Here is a 16,425-nt window from a genome sequence, read left to right as displayed (position 1 = left end):
AAGATATCCTCCAATGGTTATCCACTACCTACTCCCAAGAAACCATTGTTCTTGGTGACTAACACCAACTGGAGCACCTGCTCAGCTGAATCCCGTCACCCATATAAATCTGTGTGGGTTCACACAAATAATAACCTCTCCCACTAGGACTGGTAAACCCACCAACAGGGAAAGTATCTTAGATTGGGTACTTTATATCACTAGCCACCCAAGCTTGTGTACAGCTGGGACTCTCCCCGGTGACCTAAGTGATCATTCACTAACTTATATTATCAAGCATAAGGCAGAAACCCACCACAAGACTACGTATAGAACAATCAGCAATAATAAAAACTTCAATCCTACTAACTTCCTAAACTAACTTAAATCGGTCAGCTGGTCAATCCTAAAAAAAAATCTACCACTAGATGAAGCCGTAACTTTCTTTAACAATAAATTCCTTAGCATCCTTGAATCCCATGCTCCTACATGTACTATAAAGACCAAATCTAATACTGCTCCATGGCTCACAAAGGAAACTAAGATAAAAATCAAACTTAGAAATAAAGCCTGGAACAAATGGGGAACAACTAAAGTCCCCCTCAACCAAGTGAGATATCAACTTAGAAATGATACAAAAAAATCCATTATTCTAGACAAAAAAAACCTACTACCAGAACCTCCAATTTAAACACCAAAACAATCCCCAAAAGTTCTGGGCAGGTTTTAACAGACTTCTTCATCCAGGACAATCTACTACCCCAACCCCATCAAACTACACCCATAAATCCCCAGAAACTGCTGCCACTGCTTTTAATAATTTTTTCACTGAAACTATTCAGTCCTTAGCTAACCAACTTACTCCCACCCACTCTAACTCTACAACTAACATACCCACTTCTCATCCCCCTTTAACTTCCAACCTGTCTCTACCACTTTTATCAAAAAACTAAAACCAACCACCCTTTCTACTGACCTCCTTCCTGCAAAGTACCTACAAAAAGCCGCCGATGCCATAGCATTCGCAATCTCCATCCTAATCAATAGAACACTAACTGATGGAACTACCCCCTCAATCTGGAAAATATCCCATGTTATCCCACTCCACAAAGGTGGAAGTTCAACAGAACTGTCCAACTACAGACCCACTGCCATTCTCTCACCACTAGCCAAATTAATGGAGAAGTGCGTTCATAAGCAGGTTATGGACTATCTCATTCAGTACGATCTGCTTGCCAACTCTCAGCATGGCTTTAGGCCACATCACAGCACCACCTCCACCCTCCTTTTTCTTTTATAAATGCCATATTCCAAAATAGGAACAACAGGCTATCTTTAGCCCTATTTCTAGACCTGTCAAAGTTTGATATGGTCAATGATAAATTACTCATCCATTCCTTAAAATCCCTCTCCCTAGATAACCATGCTATTCGCTGGTTCCTATCCTATCTGAATGGCAGACAACAGGCTGTATTATGGCAGGGCAAACTGTCCGCCCTGCTACCTCTCTCCCTTGGTGTCCCTCTGGGCTCTATTCTAGGTCCTCTACTATCTTCATCAGTCATCTTCATACTGCCATCCCTGATGCAACCTGCATTCAATATGCAAATGATTCTACCCTGTATGGCCTCCTCCCCTTTAGACCTGCAAACCTTAACACAAAACTCATTTAATACAGTTGAAAATTGGCTCTCTAATCACAGTCTGTTGTTAAATTCCAACAAAACTAAACTGCTCCTCTTTACCCCCACCAGTAGATCCACCCCATTTTCCTTCTCCATAACATCCAACAATGGTACCTCTATCTCTCCAGATGACCATACTAAGCTTTTAGGAGTAATAGTGGGCCATAATCTCAAGTTTGATCTGCATATCAATAAAACTATAAACACCATTACTAAGAAGCTTGGCTCATTATACAGAAGCAAACCTTTTCTAACTCCATTAGCTAGGACTGCAATCGGCTGCTCACACCTACTCTCTACCCTTCTATATGCCTCCTCCATACTCTCCAATTTGAGAAAAACTGAACTTAGTAAGCTCTTTCATTGTTACAACCAAATTGACAGATTTGCCATAGGCTCAACATATAGGACACATCACTGTCAAAACCTCGGTCTTCTCGGGTGGCTAGAACCGCCAAGCCTACTTCTGTTCAATCAGCTTATTAGCACTCAAAATTCTGTACCACCTTGAAAATACTCCAGCACTATATCATAAAGTCATACAGTAATTCAAAGCAACTATGATCGTCCAATAAACTGTTGGTCCAAACCCACAAAGCCATTAACTCAGCCGGTAACTCCCTGTTTGCCAACGTCGTTGGTAGAACTTGGAATTTCACTTCCATCTAACCTTACCCTCGAACCTTCTTTAAGTCTCTTCAAAAAAGGCCTCAAACAGTATTTTAAAGAGCACTGGCTTTGTCCCTGTACTAACCCTGATTAACCACTACTTATTCAATGTCTTATTTAAATTAATATTGTATGCATCTCTTGCTCATAATAGCTTGCTGCAACCTGTTGTTTTTGTACACTATTACACACTGTGTATATTGTGAGTACCTAGTAGAGGGCTTTGTAAATATGTTTGACTCATATCTGTTACGTTCTGTGTTATCTGCAGCTTTCCTCCCCGAACTCCGCTGAAAATGGACATCTATCCAGTCGGACTATCCCAGTCAACAAATGTAACATAAAATAAACAAACTTTACTGATGTGATCACAGGTATCAAAAGGTTTGATACAATAAAATCACCAAACATTAAGATGTGACAGTCAAAAGGATAGTTTTATTGTGGTTCCTGGTTCCTTAACTGCAGCACATTTCAATGACAAGAAATATTTACATTTAAGCTGCACCACATACATGATACTTGGACTTCTGGAGTCGCCATTTTTAGACAGTAATGAATGCCTAACGGCATACATCTGAGAAACAAATGCAACTCCGCTTATCTTACACACCTCCTCTTTCCTACATACAAACAGGGCCCAATATGATTAAGCTGTTACAGGGTAACCAGTTTCATTCTGCTGAATTCTGACATTGTAAACACATTTACAATTTAATAACATTCCAGTTTAATTACTTCACAGCTGACAAAGATGGCATTAATTACTTCACAGCTGACAAAGATGGCATTAATAGGAAGACATAACTACTTGTCATGCGAATACATATTACTTTTACAACATCTCAGAAAACATCAAACATTCTCAAATACAGACAAGAAACTTCCCAGCTTACTTTCTATAACCCTTAAACACACCATGCTAATGCACATTGCTGTAAACCAGGCAGGATTACAATGTATTCTTAGCATGCTGCCCCCATCAAATCCTGGAGACCTTTAATCTTTAAATCCCACAATGGAATCATGATTTCTAAGTTACAGATTTAACTGTTTTCCATCCATTTCTCTAAAAACACAGACTACAAATTCTGTATTAGTCCCTTTGACCAAAATGCACAATAATTCACATATCTGGCTTTAAACCAAATGCCACACATTAGCCATGGTTTGTTGTGAACTATGTTCAAATGAACAATGCAGCAATTAATCCTTCTACACTATACCTGTTTTAAAATGGTCTGGGCATCCAGTCATGTTTGTGTACTTTACAATAGTTAGCAACAGCACAGCTGTCAGTAACAAGCTTCACTTAATTTATTGACAGCCAACAAAAAACATGCTTGATTCTTCATTTACATAATGCAGCCCCAGTATCTCCCCTTTCCCCCTTTGCAAAGATTTAGCTGCACCACTAATTTGTGCTACTTAAGCCTCTTAGAGCAATAGTGACGTGTATTTGTAAACACCAACTCAGGAACTACAGGAATACTGCAACAATGCCTTCATTTGGATCATGGTACAGATGAATGAACAACAAGGGCATTAACCTAACTGAATGACAAACATGCCAAATAAGTGAAAAGTATTTCCTTCGGGAGGAGAAAAGGACATTGCATTTTCTACTTTTTTTACTTCTAAAGCCTTATATAATGTTTTACAGTTTTTGCATAACAGTCTTGTCAGACAAGTCACAGCTCATGACAGTAAGAACATCACAGTTGCACCACACCCATACCAATCTACAATCTACTGCTAGTACAAGACATAGAACAAAGCACGCATGAAGGCATTCTAGAAGGACAGGACAGTAGCAAATAAACTTAAAAAGTATAAAACGCCACACAAATGGCTGCCGCAAGAAGGGGTTGGAAGGACACAGGGAGGACAAAAGGGATCAGAAATAATAAGTTTAAGAAAACAGGGCACACAGAAGGAAAAAAATGGGTCATTGGTGTGGTGTGCAGCAATAAGTCTGAGCATTAAACACAGGAAGAGGAAATCAAACAAATCCCCCAACACATACACAGATCTACTGCTTCCACATAATGACCCAAGAGTTCAATAGGTGTGATTGGATGATGACAAGAGTGAAGTAGGTGTTATTACAAAAACAGAGACACTGGAAGAAAGCTGTACTACTGTGTGACGTGTAGCTTTGCATATTGTGGTGAAAGCTGGAAATCTTAGAAAGTGGTGAAGGGCAGGAGAAAGTGGAAAGTGGTGAATTATGCGATGTGTTAGTAACATTTTGCGATGACAAAGCAGTTAGTGGTGGGAGAGAAATGGTAAGGGCTTTTCAAAGTGCAAAACTCCACTCACAGATCACCTCTTATGAAATACAAGTAAACAGACTCAACTTCAGCAAGACTGTGTGAATTGTGAGGATTTTTATAAAGTTTGCTGGGCAACTATGGATATCAACTGCTGACACAGGACCTGCACTTCTATGCCACAACATTTTAACTATAACCTCACTTCCTAGCAAACTGCATTACCACAATGGCTGTGAAATTTACTTTAATTGTAGTTAACCAAGTACGAAAAATAATCTAATGAAGACCCTTTTCAGTCCCAACATGGGTTCATAGGCGAGTACCAGGCAATCAGTCTGCAGACCATTTCAAGCCTAGCCAAAAAAAAGCCCTATTCAGAATTTCCCTCAGCCCCCAGGAGAGCAACACAAGACAGACCACATGAGAATCTGAGGCTGCCCATCCAGTTATCAATGTTTACATTGAAGGTGGCAAGGGTGCTACTCTGCTTGACATGTAGTGGAAGTTTGTTCCAGATTTGATGGATATGCTAGATATAAATCTATCACACCAACCGGTCTTATTTATCTGCTGATGAAAATTAAAAAGGGAAAGAGGGGAAATAAATATTGTGCTTGCCTATCAAAAACTCAAAGACAAAGGGAAGACATGTAGGGACCACAAATACAGTAAATGAGCTGTGGACCTAAAATATGCAAAGCTGAAAGCTTAACCACTGACCCATCATACCACGTGGGAGGACAATCTTGCGCCACCCTACCACAAAGAGGCCACAACTTCTCCCCATTTAGATGTCAGAGAACATACATTTAAGAGCTCATATGCTTCAATTCATTTACAGAACAAACTATAGTCTTCTCTCATTTCAATGGTTTTACAGGAACATGTAACCTACATTACATTTTAGACAAATTACCATTTGAATTCCCTTATCATTATTGTATAGAGTGTACAATTACGATTATTAAGGACAGGATGTGGCAGAAGATGGCTTTTTTCTGAATCAGTGCTCTTACATAGTTACAGAAAGAAAAAATAGAAATAAAATGCAGGAGTACAAGCATAACCATATGATTAAGCAACGTCTGGCAATGCCACATTTCCCTCCCAACACTTCCTATCCTGCTCTTCACTAACTAAAACTATAACACTGCCCACTGCAAATCAAGGTTGGCACAGTGCCATCTGAAAATGGATTTCAAAACAGCAACCTAGGGTCCACCGTGGTTATTGACATTTCTGGCCACAAACAAAGCTTAATTTATCTATAAAAAGGGACAGCACTGCACACTCAGATGGGGCATTACCACTGTCATGACACCTGTTAGGAGTGTTTTAAGATGTCAGTAGTTTGCTAGATCTCGTTCTTGGAGCAACTGTCAGTGAAGTGATGACCTTGCATAAGACATCTGCCTGCACATCTTATGCATTAAAGACTTCAGCTGAAATATGCAATGTTTCCTTCATTAGCAGGAAACCAAATGGAGTGAGTCAACCTGCACTCAATGTATGAATAAACAGTGAGGCTAAGATGAACAGCTGGAACAATAAGAAATTTGATACAATAGAAATCAGATGCTGTATCATGCACAACTTAGAAAACACACTGAACAATGCTAATTGAAACTGAAAAATTAGCCAAAACACTGCACAGAAAAACCTAAAAGTGAACAGTTCCATTCATCAGAAATATAAAAAAACAGCAGCAGATCACAAAAGACTTCAAGATTATTAGAATTATTTTCATCTTTTGTCTACGTAATAAAACATTCTGGCAGATAAATTATTAAAGGGCAATACACAAGCCTGTTGTAGTCAGTACTGTGAAGCTACGCAAAATGAATGGTCAAAACAGCCATGTTAGAGGTCACTGTTTTGCCTAAACCAGCTGTTGGTATAACAGTCCACAAGTGGCAGAAATAGAAAGTCCTCTTGCAATACAAAAAGTGAGTCTTGTCACATTTTACATAGTTTCTTACTCTTTTAACTGGATAAGCTCACTGGGCACAATTATCCCTTTTCAGGGATGACCTACTCTCTAGTTAAGTGACTTAGGGTCACACAGTATTCAAATGGAAATTGAGGGACTCAAACTCAAGAACACAGTATGGAACTCATTACCAATTTGCAACATTAACTCTTTAAAGTAACAAAGACACTGACAATTATACTTTTTGCAATCTTTGTACAGAAAAAGGAACACGGTTGAAATCCAGCTATAAAGACCATCTGCAAATGTCACACCAACAATAAGGGAACTCAAACACCTGGCACATTTGTTTAAAAAAAAATGCTGCATAATTTACAGGTGCCTCCATTTCAGTTTTTTAATACAGAGAAGCAACTTAAACTGTGTGTGTGTGTGTGTGTGTGTGTGTGTGTGTGTGTGTGTGTGTGTATATACTGGTGTAAAGTATAATTGAGTAAATAACATGAAGGGGAATAACAGAAAAAACTGGACTACAGGTACAACATGGCAGCATGTGGCACAGAGCATGGTGGACCAGCTACCCTGTTCTATACAGCTTAAACAAGGGAAAAGCAAAATTCTAATGAACCCTAAAAAGTAGTGAGAAAAAAATTCAGTTGTAGTTCTGAGGTGAGTCAGAACAGGAAACAGCACTAACAAAAACAGTCCTACAACTGAAAATATCATCAACAAATCGAATACAGGAAATGAAAGCAGTGACAGGAAAAGAAGACCTGCTGAGACAGACTAGAAATCAGTGAAACAAATTTAGCACTGCACATAAAGCTAACCCATGTTTGAATTTTCAGTTACCCACAACAAGAAAGACAGCAGCAATATCATATAGAATACAGTGAAAACACGAGTAAACAAAATTATCAGCATTACAACAAATTATCTATCCATCCTCAACCCCTTTTCCTATTTTTGCACATGGGGTCGGGGTGTCACTTCCAACAGTGACAATCATCTAGAGCCAAGATTTACACCACCGGATGGCAAAACCATATGGAACACAAAATAAGCAAAATACAAAAAAAAAGCACAAAGCATGCAAATTTCAAGCAACAGTATTTTATTTGCATGTATCAAACAGGGCAGAGCAATAATCCAAACTGAACATTTTCAGACTCAGCCAGGGAGTGCAAATTCAGTACAAAAAAAAGACAGAGAGATAAAGAATTGAATGGACAACAATTATAAATATAAGTATAAACAATAACATATGTAGTACAACAGAGATAGAGATTTAAAAAAGGAGGGGAGTGATTTACTTAACAAGGGGGTAAGTTGTGTCTCAGAAGATATAAAGTCAATGGTGTAGAGGAATCAGTCCCTCCACTGTGGCAAATATTATTTAAGTGCAGTAGGAACTAAAGATAGTGGGATTAAGGGTGAAATGTGGTGGACAACTGGAAAATTATTATGGATAATAAAGAACTTTTGAGGATACCTGATATAAAACCTATGTTTGCTCATAAAAAGGGTAAAAATATGAAAAATATATTGGAGTTTCACTGTAAACAGAACCACTGTCTAGTATCAACACCTGTAAACCAAACAGTACTTTTTAAACCAATAGGTACTTTTTAGTGTGGCTTTTGCTCACAGTGCACATTTACTGATACTGGACTCTCTCCAAATTTACAACATTTATTTAGGACATTTGGGGTAAAGAGGCATTGCAACTGTAATTCTACTGGTGTTGAATATGTAGCTAGGAGTATAGTGTTTATGTAGCTAGGTGTATTAGCACTAGTTTCTATGTTGGTAAGACAACTAGAAATCTGCCTCAGACACGGTATACTTTGTGGTGGCAAACAGTGAGACACGAAGTACCTTACTTAAATATTCTTGGACATATGTTGGTTTCCAGAGACATGTCTTTTCCATTGTGGCTCATGCTGATTATGGATCCAGTAGGTAGGGATTTCAGTAGTATTTCAGAACAGAGGGAACTGGAATGACTATTGTAATTGAACACCTATCACTAAGCACGTTTCTATGAAAAAGTCAATATCAGGTGTGCTTAACAGGAAATGTGTCAAGAAATAGGTCATATTTTAGTTTACCCTCCCTGTTTGCAATCTTTGGTGCTCTTGAAATTCATTAGTATTAGCATTACTTATTCATGCCTGGGTTACATGCTCACAGTTCCAATGCAATATAACAGAATGACAATTTAACATGTTCTGCTGGATGGTAAATATAGTGATCAACTATTAAAAAAATGTTAATTTCTGCTTTGATGTTTAAAATATTGTAACCTTGCAAGTGTGAGAACACTGTCTCACTGGGTATGCTTTTAACATGTGACTTGGTGCAGATTTTTAAACATGGTGCTTTCACTTTATTATAAGTTTTATTCTGATAAAATATTTCATCTTAGATGAAAGTGCTTAAAAAGTAATAAAGCGGGCCACGTGCATTTATCTATTTGTAGATTTTTATTTATTTATTTTGTTATGGCTACCGTGACCAGTACTTTCAGGATTTTGACTTTCATCTCCAAATAGGGTTGCTTTAAATGATCACAGATTTACAGCTGTTCCCAACATCAGGGATTTTACAGGTGATCCTTGAGGGGCCTCTTTCTTGTATTATTCTAGGTGGCAAATGTTCTGTGGATTGTTACTCCAAACAGCAAATTACTGAATTAAACTGAGAAAAGGTACATATTGTTCCAGATAAAGTCAAGTTTTGGATATAATGTGCTAAGTTAAGTTAACACCGATTAATGATTTTCTGAAATCTAAACAGTTAGGTGACTCTATCCAAGTTACAGACAACAGGGCAATACAAGAACCATTTCCTACTCTGAAATCAGGTTTAGTTGTTCTAGTACTTACCATGATGCGTTGTATTCATGTAATCATGAAAAAGTGTTTGTTCCTCTGAAAGCTACTTATACTTACTTCTTCTTCCGGCTTTTCCCAGTTAAGGGATGCCACAGCGGATCACCTGTCTGCTCATGATTGGCAGTGGAGTTTTACAGAGTCAAGTTGCCAGCCCGGCACCCAACCTTCCACAGAAGGCTCACATACGCACTCATGCCTATGGCCAATTTAGAGTGTCCAATCCACCTACAGCATGTCAATGGGATGGGTGAGGAAACCGGAGCACCCAGAGGAAACCCACCTGACCACAGGGAGGACATGCAGACTCCGCACAGAAGGCACCCAAGCAGAGGATTGAACCAGAGAACCTCTTGCAATCAGGCGGCAATGCTAACCGCTGCACCACCGTGGCCGCCCACCTGAAAGCTAATTATACTAAGGTATCCAAAAGGTTTTATTGAAGGTTTTGTTTTCTGCTACTTCACATGTTAAGAGTTGTTCCAGGGTAGTACACTTGTTTGCTCAGAGAAGCATCACACGTGTGTAGTGTATAAGTATTTCTACCATGTGACCTGTATAAAAGTATTAGTTTAAATACATATACATTCTCTCATTTTCTGTATTCCTTCTGGAGAATTTCATTGTCTGACTGCACTGCTTTTTTTTTTTATGAAAAGCTACTGAGAACTTTAGATTCAATTTCAAAAGACGTACTCTCCGTGTAACTGACATATTCTCATGTAAAAGTCACACTGAGAGCAGGTCTTTTGGAAGCTGGCCCCCTGTGTAAGCCTGATTATAGACAGGTCTTACACCAAAGTAAGTCACTTACACAATGATTAACTCTTTTGGAATCTGGCCCCTTGAGAGCAGATTCAGCATTTGTCAGGGGCTCCTAGGAGCACAGCAGTGAGAAATTATAAATGTCGAAATAAAGTTCTCAATAACATTAGTCAAAGGACATGACAAATGAAATGTCACTTTTTTTCTAATCACAAAGTGCTTTTCTTTCCCTTTAAGCTAACCAAAGAATGCCTCATAACAGAAATATAATTTACTCTTAACAATGTCTTCCTGTACTTTACAGATTCTTTAAATGTGAAATCTCATCTGCTTTTGTTTGTTGTCACATCACTACCCTTATCAATAATGGGATATTGTTATGCACAATTCTTCAAAAAGTTGGAAGTTGGTCTATGACCTAGGATAGTGACAGCTCATAAGTTAATGATTATAACAAAAAAAGGTAATTAAAAAAAAGGATTGTTGACTGTAGCTAAAGAGTCATTATTTTTTTTAACTAGGTACTTAACTAAACAGAACCAGTCTTTTATGCATGTAACACTGAAACATGACCATGTTTACAGCTCGGTTAGAAAAAATACACAGAGCTACAGTAATGGAAAAAAATCACAAGATAAGCTACTCTTTCAAACTGAACATTCAAATGTACTTTACATTTTTATGCAACAGATGTTCTTTGACTTTTTTTTTTGTATTAGTCACCATTATTGCAAAAGTCAAAGCCACTGTTGCAGAGAGTATTAACAAGTAGAAAAATCACATTACTTTTATTCTCTCACCAGCAAATGTGCAAATGTTCTTCACAGTGCAGTTCGGTGTCTCTTGAAAATTAAACTGGGGAGGCAAAACCTTTAATGTGTAAGAAAATCATATTGTCACGGTGCGCATCCACTTATACCATTTTGGGGTATAACAAATTAGAAGAGAGTAATAAACATTTAGAGTGGGTTAAGGACAGGACAGTTGTTGTAATAAAAGATTAGTATATGATGAAAAAAAAAGACTCGGAGTTTTCATGTGAATCAGCACATGAGACTGTGGTTGGCCAAATCCTATAACTGTATAAAAGATACTGTATCTATTAAAGCCTACTACTTGAAATGGGTTTCATTCTACCACTGAATATTACCCAGAAAGCAAAAAAAGACAGCAGCTGCTCTTTTAATAGGCCATGTGAAACTACAGCCTTTCCTAAAAATCAGTATTTTGTCTTTTATATTTGAGTTAGAAAAGCTCATATGTTTAGTGACTGAAAGAGGAGGGGGCAGAACAAGCCCAGGTGTCATTTTTTTCAGCTTGTCCATGTTAAGATCTCAGGGAGGAGGCTTGTCGCAGAAAAGGGATAGGCTGTAGGAACATGTATCAGAATAGTGCCTGCTCAAAGGGGCATTTCTGGGAAAATGCAGCACCCAGTTGTACGTCCAGTCACATGACAACATAAATGTACATAGAGAAGGAACTGCAAAATGAATTAGTAAGGACTGTATTAGTAACTTTCCACAGATGTACTAGTAACTTAAGCAATGCCTATTTTAACTGCTTTAATAAGAAGTATATTGTTTGCCCATTCTCAGGAAATCTTTTAAACTTTATCCGAATCTGTAATTCCTCTTACATTGCATGACATTTTTATATTGAAACTTTTTTCTTTTTAAGCCACTAAATTTAACACCGTGCAGCAATGGCCTTAGCAACAGAAAGGAAACATGAACAATCCAAAGTAAACAGGAAATACACAACAGTATATGAAGACACACATTATGTCATGGAAAGAGCCTACAAACCAAACATAACGAAATCATGAAAAATAAAAACTCGGAAATCCATCCAACTTTTACTAAATTAAATTTAAAGATAATGGTAATTTATTTACATTTTTACCTTTACTAAACAATAATGTAATGAGGTAACAATTCACAGTTTAGACTGGTACTGTCCGTTAAACAGAGAGTTATTTCAAACAGTTTTACTCTCAGCTTCTAAATTCAGTCTCAAAACTCATCAATAGGTTTTAAGGATCACAGCATTTGCAAAAAACCAGCATGGCAACCATCTCTTAAAAAAAAAAAAAAAAAAAAGTAAATTTCAGGCCTTGGGAACTCCTGTAATATGACCCTAGCATCAGTCTAAAAAAGGAAAACAAAATGTAACATGACACTACAGAAAGCCTGAAAAAGAAAGTGACTTAACAACTGAGTATTGGATGCCTGTTCCACTACTTTAGTGGAGCCTTTTCCTACACATATTGTTACATATCCACTACAAGCTACCAATCTAACATCTACTCATTTATAAACTTATATGAAATTGCAGGTGCAATTCCACCCTGTGATGAAGTCAGGAAATAACCCTTTTTATCCTTAGCTATGGGCTGTTGAATGAGTAGTACTCACAGAAATGGCCTTAGAATTGCATGGAGTCCAGCATTCAACATCAAAGTGGATTTCTGAGTTACAGGAACAAAAGTTACATGCCATTTACTCACAGATGGTAGTCTGCTTTGTGGTAAGTGATTCATGCTTGTGTTCCTAAACGATCCTGTGTCCAGCAGGTCAACATTAAGACCTCACTTTATACTATAACAAATGAATTGGGAAACTCCACATTTATACTTAGTTAACCAAGTAAGAAACAATATAGAATAAAATAATGAGCTACTGAAACCAAAATCTGTAACTCAAAATGCTGTTGAAATGAATCCGTGTTATTGTCTTGTTTCTATAACCAGAGCACTGAATGCATGTCTAGTTAAATAAAACTATGCAACATATACATTGCTTCCAACCAGTTTAACATACGCAGGCCAAGTTCACTGCAACCTGTAAAGGAATTAACAGCAGTCATCTAACATTTTTTTCGTGGTGGCAACCCAAAGCATCAAACATTGAAGCAGATCTTAAAACTTTAAATACTCTTTGACTCAAGAAGGGGGACCACTTCTACAACAGTATTACAAAAAAAATAATTAATGTATAAAGTGTATTGGGACACTTCTCATGGCTATACTCCTGATGTTAAATCTGCCTCATTGGGTATACTCCTGATGTTAAAGCTGCAAGTGGTGTGAAAACAATCAAATATGTGTGATATGCTTGATGTTTTAGTTTTACTGCTGACTCAAGTTTTTCTTTATGAGTACACCCACAAAATGACGTCAGCTTTGATACTAGCAATGATGTGCATACACCAGCAAAGCATTCTGGGTAATCAAAACACCTTAGTCCTTTAGAGGAACAGCAAGTTACTATCACTATGGTTTCACTAAAAATCATCCAATGTTAATTTTCAATGTAGTGTATTCCACCTGTGAAACATAGCTGATTTGTCCTAAAAGGCTTAAAGATTCCCTGCTACTGCACTTAGCATGCAAAACCAGTAGCGTATACACCCATGAAAGTAGTGAGACAGTGTAGGTTCTGTCTTTTGTGATGTCAATTCAGGAGTTTTCAGCTTCAAGAATTTTTTTTAAGAGGCCATTCTTTTCAACAAAATTAATTGCAAAAATAAAGCTTTGCATCAAATACTGTAAAATTACTGTATATAGTTAGGAGGTTATTGCCATCAATAAGGGCTGTTATTTACATTTGCTATGGAAAGTGTGGCAATATATTTTTAAGCAATATTTATAGTAGCTAAAGCCAGGCAAAGAAGATGGATTGCAAGGATGAGGTTGGTACAGAAGGATATTAACATTGCAGGTCATACATAATTTGCTTTATCGAGCAAGGAGGATGCTGGTCTCAGAAAAGTGACAGGTTGTGGGTAAATGTCTCACAAGAGAGCAAGCCCAAAGAAACATTTATGGGTGGAATGCAACACCGAGTAATATGTCCAGTCACATATGTAGGCATGCAGAGCAGATGTCTGGTGCCAAGAGGAGAAACAGAACGGTACGTACCCCATTGCAGAACTGGAATATACCGCTGCTAACTGTTACCAATGATTCCAACCAAACTCTAAACCTTATTAGCATAAAGGCCTTTCACTACTGTGCCAAGATACAGGTTGTTCAATTGTATAGTTTATGTAGAGTCCTAACATTACTTTTAAATCCATCATTTTCTTCTCACAGTATGTTTCATCTCACTCAAGTATCTTATGTAAAACTGACAGGAGAAAACTTGAGACATTTTTGTTAATGAAATACATCTGCAAGGTCAAAAATACAATTCTCAAATGTTTATAGACCAGTAACAAAAGTAGTTAAGGCAATATATCTTGAAATGTGCAACAACAAACTATCAAAACCAATAATATCAGAAAGCCTTTAGATCATCCAGGAAACATGCCAATTTATAAACACTTTCACTGGACAGCTTCTTTTTAGGATGAAAGGGAGTCTGTCAGATGGGATGACATGTTCAAACAATAAAAGAAATATTTAAAAACGAGGTGGTTACACGGATTCCCTTGATAACATGTAATCATCCAGACAGTTTTGCATCAGTTCATTAATGAAACTGCCCAGATTTCAATTAATAACATTAATGAAACATTACACCAGTAACTTGGTGACAGTTCTCACAGCATGCTCTTAGCAAACATTACACTAGAGAGTTTTAACAACCACCATGCATTTTCACTGTCAGTAATATAGATTCCACAGAACTAGAACACCGTAGACTAAAGCAGACAGCACAATCTGCAGTGAAAAGTGCCCTTTCAAGAGCAAAGCAAGTGGCCCAAACTGTAAACACCTGTTTCAATCTAAAGACATATAATGCAACCCAAACAGTATTGCCAGCTTTCCAGGTCTTGGGGGCTGAAAACTGTTTGAAGAATTGTGCACAGTGTGACCTAGATCTGTGATTCCTGTTGAAACGAAACACTGTTAACTCTAGCTGAAATGACAAGCCTAACGGGAAAAAGAAAAGCAAGGCTACATGACTCCCACTGTACGGATGTTTTATTTTACAATTAGCATACTTTTCAGAAATAGCAGTGCCCACTTCATAAAGCACACACTCTGCATCCCTAATGTTTGTTTGTTTTTTTTTTTGCAAGGACGGGTAATTGGGTTAAGTGCAAATAGTGCAAGGCATCCCGAATGATAACACCCCCCAAGCACCCCAGCTGGGGTAACTTACGTGAAGACGAAGAACAGGGTAGTAGATCCCACTAGTAAAGCAGCTGCAGCGGAGACCGGAATGTACTTGGTGGGTTTAAATCTCTTGCCAGTACTATCGGGCATCGTCCGTCAACGATTTACACATCACGGGGAGGTAGTCCGAGAGCCTGCGGGCTTAGAGAGACAAGGAGGATGCCTGCAACACAGCAAGACCCTCAAGTACAAGGGCTTCCTTCCAAGCCAAGGCGGCAGACCCCACGATCGGCGCACTAAAGTAGGGATAAAAGAAGGAAAAACCCAGGCAGCTGTACAGTCCTTCTTCTCCAGAGCTGAGAACCAAAAAAAAGCTGGGACCCTAGCAAAGAAAACTGCTAACCTCCACCACCGGAAATCCAACCCCACACCAACAAGCAGAGAGATTGATGTCACAGGCTACTTAAGGTGGAACTGCCAGCTGCGATTTGGGGTAGCGGTGGTCTAACAAGCGAAGCCCCCTGCACTGCACAGAAAGCACAGCTCCGCCCAAAGGGCTGCCTCACATACCCTGTTTATAATTAAGAACAGGAAAATCTGGCCTAGAATTACACATTAATATTCTGCATGTAGCAGAGTCCCGGCTTTTCAGAGAACACCCTTCCACAGTGTTTCTCGTAGAGACGTGTGCTTTTAACTCTGTGATTGCCAAACTTTAGCAGATAGACATTTCAGTACTGGTGTCGGCACCAGGAGGGTTAAAATTTGCATACATACATACATAAATACATACATACACATATATATATATATATATATATATATATATATATATATATATACACGCACACGCGCGAACTATAATAAAGTTGAGGATAAGGGAAATACACATTTGCAGTGTTGCTATTAGCATCAAGGGGTTAAAAAATTTACCAAGAAAAGTTACAGGCAGACTGTCAAACCAGGGAGAAAGGGGTTTCAGTCCTGGTCTTAAATCAGCCGGGAATACAATCTGAGGTAGAAGTTTTCATAAAGTTGTTCAGTATATTTTGCGTGACTTATGTCTTTTGTGGTAACGACCTCTCAACTGTACAGATTGTCGCAGAATCAATGTCCAGATTTTTGCTTCATAGTTTTGGTCTGTTTCTCATAAAAAAAATTGTGG

The 16,425-nt window shown here is 38.1% G+C and overlaps 1 protein-coding gene across 1 annotated transcript in view; it reads right to left on the bottom strand.

Annotated features, from left to right (window-relative positions):
• Positions 1-15,767, bottom strand: part of ZDHHC8 (zinc finger DHHC-type palmitoyltransferase 8) — a 1,092,273-nt gene extending 1,076,506 nt beyond the window's left edge. Inside the window, exon 1 of the mRNA XM_044068712.1 lies at positions 15,307-15,767. Coding sequence (XP_043924647.1) covers positions 15,307-15,410 — 104 coding nt within the window. The 5' untranslated portion in view covers positions 15,411-15,767. The remainder of the gene's footprint in view (positions 1-15,306) is intronic.
• Between the last annotated feature and the right edge of the window lie 658 nt (positions 15,768-16,425).

Source organism: Protopterus annectens, chromosome 4.part0 (assembly GCF_019279795.1).
Source record: "Protopterus annectens isolate FY-2018-M chromosome 4.part0, PAN1.0, whole genome shotgun sequence".
NCBI lineage: Eukaryota > Metazoa > Chordata > Ceratodontiformes > Protopteridae > Protopterus > Protopterus annectens.
The sequence above is the reverse complement of the archived record's forward strand: the minus strand, read 5'-3'. Positions and strand labels throughout refer to the sequence as shown.